Source organism: Symphalangus syndactylus, chromosome 5 (genome assembly GCF_028878055.3).
Source record: "Symphalangus syndactylus isolate Jambi chromosome 5, NHGRI_mSymSyn1-v2.1_pri, whole genome shotgun sequence".
NCBI lineage: Eukaryota > Metazoa > Chordata > Mammalia > Primates > Hylobatidae > Symphalangus > Symphalangus syndactylus.
This window is the reverse complement of record NC_072427.2, coordinates 17156242-17170793: the sequence shown is the minus strand read 5'-3', so window position 1 is coordinate 17170793 and position 14552 is coordinate 17156242. Positions and strand designations below refer to the sequence as shown.

At 43.2% G+C, this 14552-nt stretch overlaps 1 protein-coding gene across 19 annotated transcripts in view; it reads left to right on the top strand.

The window, feature by feature from the left end:
- FANCI (FA complementation group I) overlaps positions 1-14552 on the top strand; it is a 74708-nt gene that overhangs the window by 58879 nt on the left and 1277 nt on the right. For 8 of the 19 annotated variants that reach the window (XM_055277264.2, XM_055277259.2, XM_063638574.1 and 5 more), the window contains 11 exons: positions 87-203; positions 2883-2934; positions 4135-4262; positions 4361-4429; positions 4624-4717; positions 5027-5214; positions 6484-6537; positions 6621-6680; positions 11893-11961; positions 13361-13456; positions 14010-14117. In XM_055277264.2, coding sequence (XP_055133239.2) covers positions 87-203; positions 2883-2934; positions 4135-4262; positions 4361-4429; positions 4624-4717; positions 5027-5214; positions 6484-6537; positions 6621-6680; positions 11893-11961; positions 13361-13456; positions 14010-14117 — 1035 coding nt within the window. Of the gene's footprint in view, positions 1-86; positions 204-2882; positions 2935-4134; positions 4263-4360; positions 4430-4623; positions 4718-5026; positions 5215-6483; positions 6538-6620; positions 6681-8458; positions 8510-10659; positions 10789-11892; positions 11962-13360; positions 13457-14009; positions 14118-14552 lie in introns of those variants that run through there. The other 11 variants (XM_055277257.2, XM_063638571.1, XM_063638572.1 and 8 more) reach the window with 5 other exon arrangements.

Here is a 14552-nt window from a genome sequence, read left to right as displayed (position 1 = left end):
CTTAGGAGTCTTTGACTAGATGCCTCTTCTTCCTGATAGGAACGTGTCTGCTAACATTGCTTGCTGTGTGTGCCTTCCTTTCTCAGAGGTCTTTGTTGAATTTACTTAGCAGCCAAGAGGAAGATTTTAATAGCAAAGAAGCCCTCCTGCTAGTCACTGTTCTTACCAGTTTGTCCAAGCTACTGGAGCCCTCCTCTCCTCAGGTACTAGTACCACTCATTTAAGCCCATTTAGCATTCCTCAGAAGGCAAGGATTATTGCGTCATAAAAGTGTATATCTAAATGTCCTCTTGAAGTTGAGCTTATTTTACATGTTTAATTATACACCTGAGTTAATATAAGACCTATAAGATGTATTCTTTCCTACGTAATGTGTCTACCACAACATACTTACATGCAGCCATACAGGGCAAGAACATACTACTTTTGTTTTGTTTGTTCAGGGTAAAGTGAAACACCACAGAAAGAATCCTGTGTTGATCTTTGGTGCCTTCAACCTTCTTAAACCTGTGTTCTTTGCCACTCTTGGTGTTTCCCCTTCTTTTCTAAGAGGAAAGTTTGTTAATTATGAAGAAGGCAGTTGACATTCAGCAGTTGACTTTCTCAGCACAATTACCTGGTACTGACTTTGGAGGAAATTCAACCAAAGATGATTAATTTAGAAAGTGTAACTGTAGTCCCAAAGCAGAAACACCTCTGCAGAGATAGGTTGTATGTATGTTTGTGTAAGTGTGCACACGTAGATGTAGACCTGTGCACCGCATGAACGTTCACACACAGAAGAATAAGAGAAGGACCACGTGTTGGGGGTCTGTTCCATTCAGGAGTAATTTTCCTGTAGGATGATAGAATACCTTCAGGAGCCCAGGACTGTGTGCTCCTACCACATCTACTTCCTGGGCTTGAGAAAGACAATGAAGCCCTGCAGTATACTCCTCTTTATGTGAGCCCTTGCCTCAGAAGACTAGCCTGGGAGTATGAAGGTGTTTGGGCACTAGAAAGCAGAGCTGCTTCCTGTTGTCCTACTTCCAGGTTTGCCCAAAGAAAGTCCCTTTGGTTACTTCATCCCAGTTCCAAACAGCTCACCCCCACTTTGCTTTCAGCATCGTTCTTTCATACTGCTGTTTTTGCTGCAAAGAGGAAAGGACTGGGAAAGAAATAGATAATTGGGGCAGGGGGAAATTTGAGAGAAAATAAATGGATTTAGGAAGGCTAAAATATTCAGGAAAATTAAAAAATTTTTCTTAAACTTTTAAACTTTTAGATTTTTAAACGTTTTACCACCTACCCCTTCTCCCTTAACTTCAGGTAGTCTCTTTAATTTTTTTTTTTTTTTGAGACAGTCTCGCTCTGTCTCCCAGGCTGGAGTGCAGTGGCGCGATCTCGGCTCACTGCAGGCTCTGCCTCCCGGGTTCACGCCATTCTCCTGCCTCAGCCTCCCAAGTAGCTGGGACTACAGGCGCCTGCCACCACGCCCAGCTAATTTTTTGTATTTTTAATAGAGACGGGGTTTCACCGTGTTAACCAGGATGATCTCGATCTCCTGATCTCGTGATCCACCCGCCTCAGCCTCCCAAAGTGCTGGGATTACAGGCGTGAGCCACTGTGCCCAGCCAAAAATTTTTTTGAGACGGAGTCTCGCTCTGTCACCCAGGCTGGAGTGCAGTGGCGCGATCTCGGCTCACTGCAAGCTCCGCCTCCCGGGTTCACGCCATTCTCCTGCCTCAGCCTCTCCGAGTAGCTGGGACTACAGGCGCCCGCCACCACGCCCGGCTAATTTTTTGTATTTTTAGTAGAGACGGGGTTTCACCGTGGTCTCGATCTCCTGACCTCGTGATCCGCCCGCCTCGGCCTCCCAAAGTGCTGGGATTACAAGCGTGAGCCACCGCGCCCGGCCCAAAAATTTTTAAATTTAATTTTGAATGGGGAATAAAGTCCTATGATTTGAAAACCAGAGATTGCCAAGAGATTTATGGTAAATGGTCTCCCCCACCCATGTCCTCCATCTGTTCAGTTCTTCCTCTCCCCAAATAAGTAAACACCTTTAGTTTTTTGTGTCCTTCAACTTTCTTTATTCCTTTCCAAGTAAATATAGAGTTTTATTCCCAATCCTACCCCTCTTCACACAAAAACTTGTTCTGCATCCTGCTTATTTCATTGAACACGGTATTCTGAAGATCTTTTAATAACAGTTTGTAGAACGCTTTCAGTTAGCCTCTTAATTTACCTTTTCCTCAACAGATCAAAACTGCAGTTTTGTTAGTCATTTACACTTAAGCATAACTGCATTTCAGTGCCTTTGTAGCTGAAAGAACTGCTGAAGCAGGAAGTTGACTGTGTGTCTGGTGATGCAGACCCTTGCTATCTGAAGACCTTAAGTCTCCTTCACTTAGCTAAGAAAATTCTGTCTGGTTTCTTGCCTGTTTTATTTCTCTTTTTTCTGCCCTTCTCTCTTTTAACCTCCTTTGTTCTTTTGGCTTCTAAATGCTAATTCTACTGTTCTTATAGCTAGGATTTCTCTTTCCCACACCTTTCTGATAACCTGATATCCTCAAGTGGAGAGTCTGGGGGCATGGGAAAGAAAGGAGGGTGCTTTAGCTAGACCACTATGGTAGAAGTAGAGGAAGTTCAGGTGTAAGGACCCCAAAACTTTTGGACCTCAATAAGGACACAGACATTGAGAATTAAATTATATATTATTCTCATAATTCTTAGAATTTTGGACTTATTTCTATGCCCTTCATCATATATTACCACTTGAGATCTAAGGACATGTTTTGGCAGCTGATTTGCTTAGATATGGAAAGGTCTAGAACTCTTCTGACAACACCTAGGTCTGTCTCTGGCATGTTTCTTTAATATCTGAATGATCTCTAATTTAGTTTGTGCAGATGTTATCCTGGACATCAAAGATTTGCAAGGAAAACAGCCGGGGTAAGTTTCCTGCCATGTTTTCCTAAAGGCTTTATATAAAATCACTATCCTCCAATGGCATTTGGAAAAGAAAAGGTATTCCCCATTCATTACACATTCACCAGAGTGGCCAAAATGAAACAGACACCTAATACCAAGTCGAAGTGTTGGAAAGAATGTAGAGTAGTTAGACCTTTCATTCACTGGGGGTGGAGGTAGAAATTGGTATAACCACTCTGGAAAACTGTTCAGCAATATCTACTAAAATTAAACATATGCCTATGACTCAACAATTCCAATCACAACAGAAAAATGTGGAAGAATTCTCTTAGCAGCACTATTTTAATAGGTAAAAACAAACCTAAGTGTTCATCAGCAGTAGAAAGGATAAAAGAATTATGATATATTCACACAGTGGAATCCTATACAGCAAATAAGCATGAACAAACTACATGTACACACAACTGGGAGAGGATCTCACAAATGTACTGTAAAACAAAAGAAGCCAGACACAAGAAAGGGTACTTACTGTAGAATTCCATTTAGATGAAGTTCAAAATTAGACAAAATTTATCTGTGACGTTAGAAGTCAGGATAGCAGTTTCCTTGGTGGGGCAAGTTAGGAGGGAGTCCCTAGAATACTTGTAATGTACTTGATCTGGATGCTGGTTACACAGTAATCATGACTAATGATGGGAAATGTCTGCCTTCTTTGGGCACATGGATAAAGAGGCATCATTGCAGACTAGCTGCTTGGCTGTAGTATGTGTAACACTGGGATGTTGTGCCTGAGACATGACAAGCTACCTCCTGTTCTGGTTAGGCACTCCACCCCACACACCCTGTACACATACCTGAGGGACCTGACTGGGTTATAACTTAACTTTTTTTTTTTTTTTTTTGACAGAGTTTCGCTTTTGTTGCCCAGGCTGGAATGCAATGGCATGGTCTTGGCTCACCGCAGCCTCCGCCTCCTGGGTTCAAGCAATTCTCCTGCCTCAGCCTCCTGAGTAGCTGGGATTACAGGCATGCGCCACCACGCCCGGCTAATTTTATATTTTTAGTAGAGACGGGGTTTCTCCATGTTGGTCAGGCTGGTCTTGAATTCCTGACCTCAGGTGATCCACCCGCCTCGGCCTCCCAAAGTGCTGGGATTACACGTGTGAGCCACTGCACTTGGCCATAACTTACCTTTTAATTTGCTTTTCTTCCTATTCCTAGAGGATGCCTTGTTTTGCAAGAGCTTGATGAACTTGCTCTTCAGCCTGCATGTTTCGTATAAGAGTCCTGTCATTCTGCTGCGTGACTTGTCCCAGGATATCCACGGGCATCTGGGAGATATAGACCAGGTACTATAATGAGCCTTCAGTACAATACCCTGTGTGGGGATGGGGGTCAAGGGAACAACCTTACTGTCATTAGGTCTCACCTTTCTTCTTTTCCCCAGGATGTAGAGGTGGAGAAAACAAACCACTTTGCAATAGTGAATTTGAGAACAGCTGCCCCCACTGTCTGTGTAAGTGTTGTACCTGAGCCATGGGGAATAGCTTTGTCATTCTTTCCATTCTACTCCATGTGAAGTGACTTGTGTCCTATAGTGGCTTATGTCCTGAGGCCTGTAACCCACCTGTAGGTGGCCAGGTGCCACAGTTATTATATTACCTCCACAGCTGTGTGTAGTGAATCACACCAGGCATTCTTTTCTTTCAGTTACTTGTTCTGAGTCAGGCCGAGAAGGTTCTAGAAGAAGTGGACTGGCTAATCACCAAGCTTAAGGGACAAGTGAGCCAAGAAACCTTATCAGGTAAGATAAGTTCAATTGGGATTCCAGGAATTGACATGAGCAAGGTCAAAATTCATATTGGGCCGGTGCATAAAAATGGAGCCCCTGAGCTAAATTTCTTATTTGCTTTTTTAAGCTAGATTTTTTCCTATGTGATGAAAGAAGTAGAAGATCATATGTCTTATCACAGCATGATTATTAATTCACTCTGCATATTGAATGTTGGTTTTTCCATACTTTCTAGTTAGTGGTAATCAATTTCTAAGTCTCCTTTACTCTTAATTAGAAAATGAAGTTGGGTTTCAATGTGCCAATTTTATTTCCCTTTAGAAGAGGCCTCTTCTCAAGCAACACTACCAAATCAGCCTGTTGAGAAAGCCATCATCATGCAACTGGGAACTCTGCTTACATTTTTCCATGAGCTGGTGCAGACAGCTCTGCCATCAGGCAGCTGTGTGGACACCTTGTTAAAGGACTTGTGCAAAATGTACACCACACTTACAGCACTTGTCAGATATGTGAGTATTTGAGACAAGCAGATTCGCCCCGCCATTCTACCCCAGTGAGCCAGGAGATGAGGCTGGGGCAGCAGCCCACTGCTGCAGAATGCCCCTAAACAAGAGAGCATTTGCCTCCATCTTGGCAGGTCATGGTTTCGTTTTAGTTTGGTCAGTAGGTGGCAGGCATCTCCACAGGCCGGGAAAAACAGTTTTTATAATTCTTATCTGCTTTTGGGCCCAACACGGTGGTTCATGCCTGTAATCCCAGCACTTTGGGAGGCTGAGACGGGCGGATCACCTGAGGTCAGGAGTTCGAGACCAGCCTGGCCAACATGGTGAAACCCCGTCTCTACTAAAAATACAAAAAGTAGCCAGGCATGGTGGCGGGCGCCTGTAATCCCAGCTACTCAGGAGGCTGAGGCAGGAGAATCGCTTGAACCCAGGAGGCGGAGGTTGCAGTGAGCTGAGATCATGCCACTGCACTCCAGCCTTGGCAATAGAGTGAGACTCCATCTCAAAAATAAAAAAAAAAAAATCTGCTTTTGGAGGCCCTTAATTCTTTGGCATGTATGTGGCACCTGATTGAGAATGAATGCCTCTTTTAAATACCTCCTAAGGTTTAATCTAAACTATAACTATCCTAGAATTAAATCTGGGCCCATAATACATAGAAATTATACCATTTCTAACCAGTCTGGACACTGAAGAGATGTTTATTCCTTTTTCATTCCTTTAACATGTAGGTGTTAAATGCCTTATAGATCAAGTACTAAGGTGGGGAAGAAAATTATTTTTTATAAAAATACAAGGCATACCCTGCCCTTACTGTTTATGTTTCTAGCAACGATCCACATTAAATACTTAGAAAGGCACAGATAACCCAAGAAAGATGTGGACCACCCGCATCACAGCAGTGTGGCTGTCTCAGAATGTGCAGCTCTAGCTACATGTGGCTAAGCTGCTGTAGTGGAAATCCTAAGAGCCTCTTTATTGGCATGTTTAAAAGGAAAAACAGCAAAGTTGTTGGTTTTTTACATGCAGGGACTATCAGCCTGAGAAATTTTTAAAGAAATGAGCAAGTCAGAAACAAACCCTTCATTACCTATTGTCTGGGAAGCTTAGGAGCTTTGGAGGAGAGGAATAAGGAAGCTTGTGTCTTGGCTTCTCTGTGAATTTTTCTTTTCCCTCTTCAGTCAGAATGATGAGTCACACTCCATAAGCTCACTGCAGCAGTCACTTTTAGTTTCATAGGATGGTCTACTAAATCTAGGAATCTTTTTTTATTAGTATCTCCAGGTGTGTCAGAGCTCTGGAGGAATTCCAAAAAATATGGAAAAGCTGGTGAGTTGAGAATGCGTTTCCTAGGAATGGGGGAAGCACTTTTATTGCTGGTTACATTGGTTTCCTTCTCCCTTGTTGTGCAGGTGAAGCTGTCTGGTTCTCATCTGACCCCCCTGTGTTATTCTTTCATTTCTTATGTACAGGTAAGAGATTCAGAGGCAGTAGCCAGTAGGTCTTCAAGAAAGGATTCGTTACATGCCCAGGGGACTATTGATCACCTGAACTGAGCATATATAAACTTTTTTCCCTGCTTACCACAAGCTGGAGGCACCTATCAGAGACCAAGCCAAGGCTTGAGGGTTTTGCAGCAAGGAGATCTTTATTTATGTAAAGAAAACTGTTTTGCTTAATTTGGAGAAAGGAAGCATATATGTTTGCGTTTGGAGCAAGGAAGGAACAAGCATGCTTGGGCTCAAGGACTTGGTTTATTCCTGGGTGACTGAAAGTCCATGCCATGAGGCATCCTCTGGGAGTGTGAGCAGAGTAGCAGCAAGCACATGAAGAAGGGCTGTGATGAGATGGCAGTGCAGTGAGGGCATTTTCAGGGAAGTGGAAGGATGTGGGCTTTGTAAATGTCATTTGGTCCTAAATACCATCAGATTCCTGCAGTACTTGAATCTCCTTTTATTGTTTGCTTAAACCAATTTTTTAACCTCACCACTATTGACATGTTGGGCTAGATAATTCTTTGTTGTGGGACCTGTTCTGTGCATTTTGGGATGTTGAGTGGCATCCCTGGCCTCCACCTAGCCCCCTAGTTGTAACAGCCAAAAATGTCTCCAGAAATTGCCAGTTGTCCTTAAGGGACAAAATCACCCCTGGTTGGAAAGAGGAAGAAACGAGAGATCTATTGTCTCCTAAGGCCACTTAGTCATGCAGTAAATTATCACAGGGCTGTTACTGATCTTTGAGGAATCAAAGAGAATGGGTCCACTAAGTGTCAATCTCAGCCAAGATTCTAGAACCAATTATTAAAGCAATGGATTGTGACCACTTTGATAGTGATGCTTCACTTGTTTTCTGCCTCTGCATCACTTACAGGCACAATATCATTCTATCGGTAACTTGCCTCATTATGTGTATTCAGGGTGCCTCTTCCCCTCCCTTTAAGAATCAGCAATCAGCTGGGCACAGTGGCTCACGCCTGTAATTCCAGCACTTTGGGAGGCCGAGGCGGGTGTATGACCTGAGGTCAGGACTTCGAGACCAGCCTGGCCAACATGGTGAAACCCCATCTCTACAAAAAATACAAAAAAGTAGCTGAGCATGGCGGCGGGCACCTGTAATCCCAGCTACTTGGGAGGCTGAGGCAGGAGAATTGCTTGAACCTGGAGGGCGGAGGTTGCAGTGAGCAAAGATCGCACTGTTGCACTCCAGCCTAGCAACAAGAGCAAAACTCCGTCTCAAAAAAAAAAAAAAATAAAGAATCAGCCATCAAGTGGGCTGTCATCTGGGTTTAGCTGAAGGAGTTCTTAGTAGTGGGCTGATAGTTGAGACTCTCTGTCACCTTGCCTTTGTATCAGTTTTGTGATCTGGGTCAGGAATGCATCATCCATTTTCTGTATCCAGCCATCCAGCCAGTAGTCAACTGTCATAAAGCTATTACTTCTGGTCCTCTCCTTTTATCTCACCCAAATGCTTGCAGGAATGCTTTCTCAAACCTCATGCTTGTAAATTTTCATGTGGGTGCCATTCGTCAAACAAATCTGTTGTCTATATATAGGATATATATCTGTCCATTCCCATATTTGGGTTTTGAGTTTCCTCATCTCCAAGTCTTAATGATACCTATAAAGACATATTTCACAAAATATGCTATGTAGACTGAGACAGTCCTCAAAAAAAAAGGAATTCAGGGAGAGATGCTCATACCGTATATCTCTCACCTTAGAGATTCATGGTGTCCATTTGCATATTAAAGGTGCTGAGACCAGCCATGGTGGTTAATGGAGGCTGAGGTAAGAAGATCACTTGAGGCCAGGAGTTCAAGACCAGCCTGGGCAATAGAGTGAGACCCCATCTCTACAAAAAATTTAAAATTTAAGCCAGGTGTTTGCCTGTAGTCCCAGTTACTTGGGAGGCTGAGGCAGGAATATCACTTGAGCCTAGGACTTGAAGGCTGCAGTGAGCCATGATCGTGCCACTGTACTCCAAGGCAACAGGGTGAGACCCTGTCTCAAGAAAAATAAAAACAGTGCTGAGAGTTCCAACAGTATGTTCATTAGTAGTTTTCAGACCTATTCAAGAACATTTTTTAAAAAATAACAAATGTTACTATTTGGCAGAATAATGTTCCATAGAGTACAGTTTGGGAAATACTGCTGTTAAATCCTACTTACTACCCTTGTTATGATTCAAAAGTCACATTGTCTAATCATTTTATTAGAACAGGTAATGCTTAGAGAACCTCTACCTTGTGTCTGATGTGTTAAGCTCTTTTCACACATCATCTCATTCATCCTAGCTATAGGTTATGATTAGTAGTTATCCCCATATGCATGATGAGAAAAGATTAGAGAGGTTAATCAGAATGCCCAAGAACAGACCATGAGTAAAAGGCAGATCTGAGACTTGAACCCAGCTAGTTAGACTCGACTGCAGGAATTGGCACACTTTTTCTGTAAAGGGCCAGATAGTAAATGTGGGTCATACAGTCTCTATCACGCCTACTCAACTCTACTATTAGAACATAAAAGCAGCCATAGACAACATACAAATAAACGAGCATGGCTATGTTCCAATGAAATTTTCTTGTCAAAAACAGGCAGTGGGCCAGATTTATACTATGGGCTATAGTTAGTCAATCATTGCTCTAGAGTCATACCTGATACTTGTTGACATGTAAAATGTTGGAAGGTTTTGATTTTCGTGTTTCTGACCCCATTCTCAAGTATTTTCTTCTGGGAATCACTACTACTACCTAGACTGCTATTATTTTCCCCTCATTACACAGTAATGTTTCATTTCCTCCCTAGGCATTTTCCTCCTCCTCCATCCATAATTGACTTAAAGCCTTACTGACAAGTCAGCTGATCTGCAGGCAAACATTTTACATTTTTCTGTTTTTGTGAGATGTATTTAATGAGTGCCCCTGGGCAAGAGCTCATGCATGGTTCCATTAACTCAAACCCTTATCTAGAAATGGGGATTGCATTTTCCACATCTCTCAGTGAACTGTTAGTTCTCTTGTAGCCCCCCCTTTATTTCCCCAGTTCCTTAGATCTCAATGGGAAGAAAGCAACGAAAACCATTGCCTCAACTCTTAGCATCCTGCCCAGAACTGTGTACCTTTAAAAGATGCTTCTCAAGGGTCAGAAGTGGTGGCTCAAGCCTGTAATCCCAGCACTTTGGGAGGCCAAGGTGGGAGAATCACAAGGTCTGGAGTTTGAGACCAGCCTGGCCAACATGGTGAAATCTCATCTCAACTAAAGATACAAAAAATAGCAGGGCACGGTGGCTCACACCTGTAATCTCAGCACTTTGGGAGGCTGAGGCAGGCGGATCACAAGGTCAGGAGTTCGAAACTAGCCCGGCCAACGTGGTGAAACCCCATTTCTACTAAAAAAATACAAAAATTAGCTGGGCATGGGGGCAGGCGCCTGTAATCCCAGCTACTTGGGAGGCTGAGGCAGGAGAATTCCTTGAACCCGGGAGGTGGAGGTTGCAGTGAGACGAGATCATGCCACTGCACTCCAGCCTGGGCAACAGAGCATGACTCTGTCTCAAAAAAAAAAAAAAAAAAAAAAATTAGCCGGGCATGGTAGTGCGTGCCTGTAATCCCAGCTACTCGGGAAGCTGAGGCAGGAGAATCGCTTGAACCTGGGAGGCAGAGGTTGCAGTGAGCCGAGATCGCACCATTGTACTCCAGCCTGGGCGACAGGGCGAAACTCCACCTCAAAAAAAGATGCTTCTCTTCCAGCTCTAATTTTAGTCCTGCCCAGATCAGTTGGAATGGGCAGGGAACAGGGTTGATCTAAGGAGTTCAGCAGGGCCCCATCTTGGACACAACCTCTGGGAAGATGGTTCACTTCCCACTTGGTCAGTGAGGTCGATCCGTGACTGCTTCCTTGCCCCCCACTTAATAGGGCTTCACCCTCTACCATCCTCTACCCTGCCTTCCAGCCAAAAACAGATTCCTGCATACCAGCCCCCCTGGAATGTCTACAGTTCCTTATTTTCCAGAACACGGCATGTGGAACAAGCCTGCTGTTTCTGTCATGGCTCCAGTTGCAGAGCCTCTCTGATTTTCAGGTCTGTTTCTTTATTCTGTTGTCCTCGTGGAGCATGGTATGTTCCCTTCCTAAGAAGGTTTAGAACTCCCCTTGAGGTAAAAAGCTTCCTACATTTCTGTACCTTATGTTTGGGTGGTTTTTCTCCCCAGTCTCTCCTGACTCAAGTCTTGATTTGCTTTTGCTTTATCAGAATCTTACACTTTTTGGTTCCTTTTATTAGTTCTTCATCCCTCTCCAGGAGCTCTTTATTACCCCATAATTTACAACACAGGGAAGTGTTCTGTGACCCTTTAAACCCTTCTTGAGCATGATAACCTATTGCACATAAAATATATCTGGTTTTGGCTTTGCTGAGTAACGAAAATAAAATATATCTGGTGATTGCCTGTAAGTGGGAAGACTGCAGGGCCCTGCAGCAGCCTCCTCAGTTTCCTCTCCTTTATGGAATCCTTTTAGCCCACTGGCTAAAATAGAAATAGAAATGCCTATTCCTGCTACCACCTTGACAGTCCCCATTTTAACCATTATTTAGTACCTCACCAGCCCCTTGGCTGACCCAGTGTAGTAATAGTCCTGCCTTCAACTTCCATGTGCCAGCTCTAACAACAGATTGTAAACCTCCCAACAATTAAAAAAGAAAAAATATCTGAGGATTACAAAGCATCACATTTTCTCCCCATTTTCTAACATCTGTTGCACAGATAGTCCTATTTACTCCAGACTTGGTCCTTATACCCTGTGTAATTACCTTCTAAGAAAATTGCCACTAGTTGGTGGGCATGGTGGCTCAGGCCTGTAATCCCAGCACTTTGGGAGGCTGTGGCGAGCAGATCACTTGAGGCCAGGAGTTCGAGACCAGCTGGCCAACATGGCAAAACACCGTCTCTACTAAAAATACAAAAATTAGCTGAGCGTGGTGGCACGTGCCTGTAGGGAGGCTGAGGCACAAGAATCACTTAACTCAGGAGGCAGAGGTTACAGTGAGTCGACATCGCACCACTGCACACCAGCCTTGGGTGACAGCAAAGCTGTCTCAAAAAAAAAAAAAAAAAAAATTACCACTAGCATGCTAGCTCTACAGAAAAATCATCAGGAATAAGGGAATGTGTTTCTATTTCTTTAGAATAAGAGTAAGAGCCTGAACTATACGGGAGAGAAAAAGGAGAAACCTGCTGCCGTTGCCACAGCCATGGTAAGCTGCTGACACTGACCATTAAAATATGGTTGTTGGTGAACCTTGAAAACATTAAGCGAAAGAAGCCAGTGACAAAAAGACCACGTGTTGTATGATTCTGTTTTCATGGAATGCTCAGAATAATCTAAAAAGGCAAACTAGATTAGTGGTAGCATAGAGCTAGGTGGGTTGGAAGATGGGGAGACGGGGGTGACAGCTAAAAAGGGTATGGAATTTCTTTTGGGGGTGATGAAAATGTTTTAGAATTGACTGTGATGCTGGTTGCACAACTGCAAAACACATTGTGAGTGAATTGTATGGTATATGAATTGTAGCTCTATAAAGCTGTTAAAAAAAGTATGTGTGTGTATTATATACATGGCTGCTTCTCAACTCAGGGATTTTATGATCAGATGGAGCATCTTATTTTTCCTCTGAACCAAAAACATGTTTTATTCAGGAAGCACCAGAAAATCTTGAGTTGAAATAGAAATAGTAAAATAACTTATGATACTCAATTGGGAGAAATTATTTTTAGGTAAAGTTGGTGAATGCAAAAGGTGCTCCCTAAAAGATGTGTAAGAGTCAGCGGGGGTACAGGAGAAGAGGCACTTACTACATTGCTGGCAAAGGTGAAACTCAGTACAGCCTCTCCAGAGGCTTAGCAATGACTACTGAATCCCAGGAGATAAACATACACATTCTGATGTAACAGTTTCACTTTTAGGATATACAGGCCTGTGTACAGGATGGTCCTCACAACATTATTTATAAAAGTGAAATATTAGAAACAAAGATATCCATTAATAGAGGACTGGCTAAATAGGTTATAGTATATTTATACTGGAGAGATACGAAAAAAATAAACATCTAAATGTTCAGCTCTCTGGAATTATCTCCAAGATAACGTTAAAAAAAATGTGTACAGTATCCTCATGGGTTAAAAATATACACACACACACACATATATATATACATATACACACACACAAAAAAAATGTGGGACCTACAAATTACAATTCAAGTTAGAGGGAAAGATATATAATCCCAGCAGTAAAAATTCATATCCAGACCAGAACAAGGAAATAGAGCTAGGGCCAAAATAGGCTTAAGAATATCAAGTCAGAAAAATAACTAAATTTCTGCAAATGATCCTGCCCTCCTCAGCCATTCTCTAGATAACAACAAATACTGGAATTATAAATGAAATGGATCAGTGCAATTATCTCTACTGGCATTTGGGTCCTTCCAGATTGAACTGCCAAAAATTTTAGATTACTGGTATATAAGTACAACTGCATTTGATTGGGAGACAGACTAGTTTTCCCCTAAAGCCATATGGTTTTGTGACAGCTTCAGAGGAAAACTTCAAAAACTGTTGAACCTGAAATTTATGTCTTTTGTTCTTTGCCCTTAGGCCAGAGTTCTTCGGGAAACCAAGCCAATCCCTAACCTCATCTTTGCCATTGAACAGTATGAAAAATTTCTCATCCACCTTTCTAAGAAGTCCAAGGTAAACATTCTCTTATTATGTGCTACCATTCCCATTTACGTTCTTGACAGATCTGGCAAACTAAAGCAGCACAACTACAATGGAGGAAAAGAGACTCTGGGCCATTTGTGTGTTTGCCATCCCCCCCCCGCCTTTTTTTTTTTTTGGAGACAGTGTCTCATTCTGTCACCCAGGCTGGAGTGCAGATTCAAGTGATCCTCCGGCCTCCGCCTCCAGAGTAGCTGGGACTACAGTCATATGCCACTATACTCCACTAGTTTACTGTGTTTGTTTTTGTAGAGATGGGGTCTCACTATGTTGCCCAGGCTGGTCTCAAACTCCTGGCCTGAAGTGATCCTCCCGCCTCGGCCTCCCAAAGTGCTAGGATTACAGGCATGAGCCACCACACTCAGCCTCTTTGCTGTTCCTGATCTGATGGCCTGAACCCCAGCATACAGAAGGAAGTGGGTGTGTGCTTGCTTTAGGTAGAAATGGAAAGGTTTCTCAGAGGTGAACTAAAAATGGCTTAAGCTGTTCTGGCAGGACATGTCCCATGCTCACAATCCTGTCACAGGTGAACCTGATGCAGCACATGAAGCTCAGCACCTCACGAGACTTCAAGATCAAAGGAAACATCCTAGACATGGTTCTTCGAGAGGATGGCGAAGATGAAAATGAAGAGGTCAGTGCTGGCTTCTGTCTGGAGCCCAGCCACTCTTCCTAGCTGGTTAGCAGCCTATCTGGGAGCAGTCACAGATTCGTGGAAGGGCAACAGACTGGGAAAGGGCTAAAAGGTGATCAGGCAAAGATGAGAGCCAAGGACTCTCAGAAGGGTTGTAAACTTTGGACCACACAAAATCCTATGAAGTTGCCCCGACTTGTTTGGTAAACACTTCCAGGAAGTAGGTGGTAACAAAACAATGTCCTGCTGCGGGTCCTCTTCCTGTTAATCTTTTAAACTACTGGATGATGACCAGCTATAGCAGTCTGGCTCAGAAACTAGTTTACCTCTCATGTCATGTCCTCATTCAAAGGCCACTCATTAGTTTGGGTTAAGGCTTCCTCCAATTCATGCCAGTGTCTTATCCTTTTCCCTTGTGGTTTGTTCCTCTCCCTT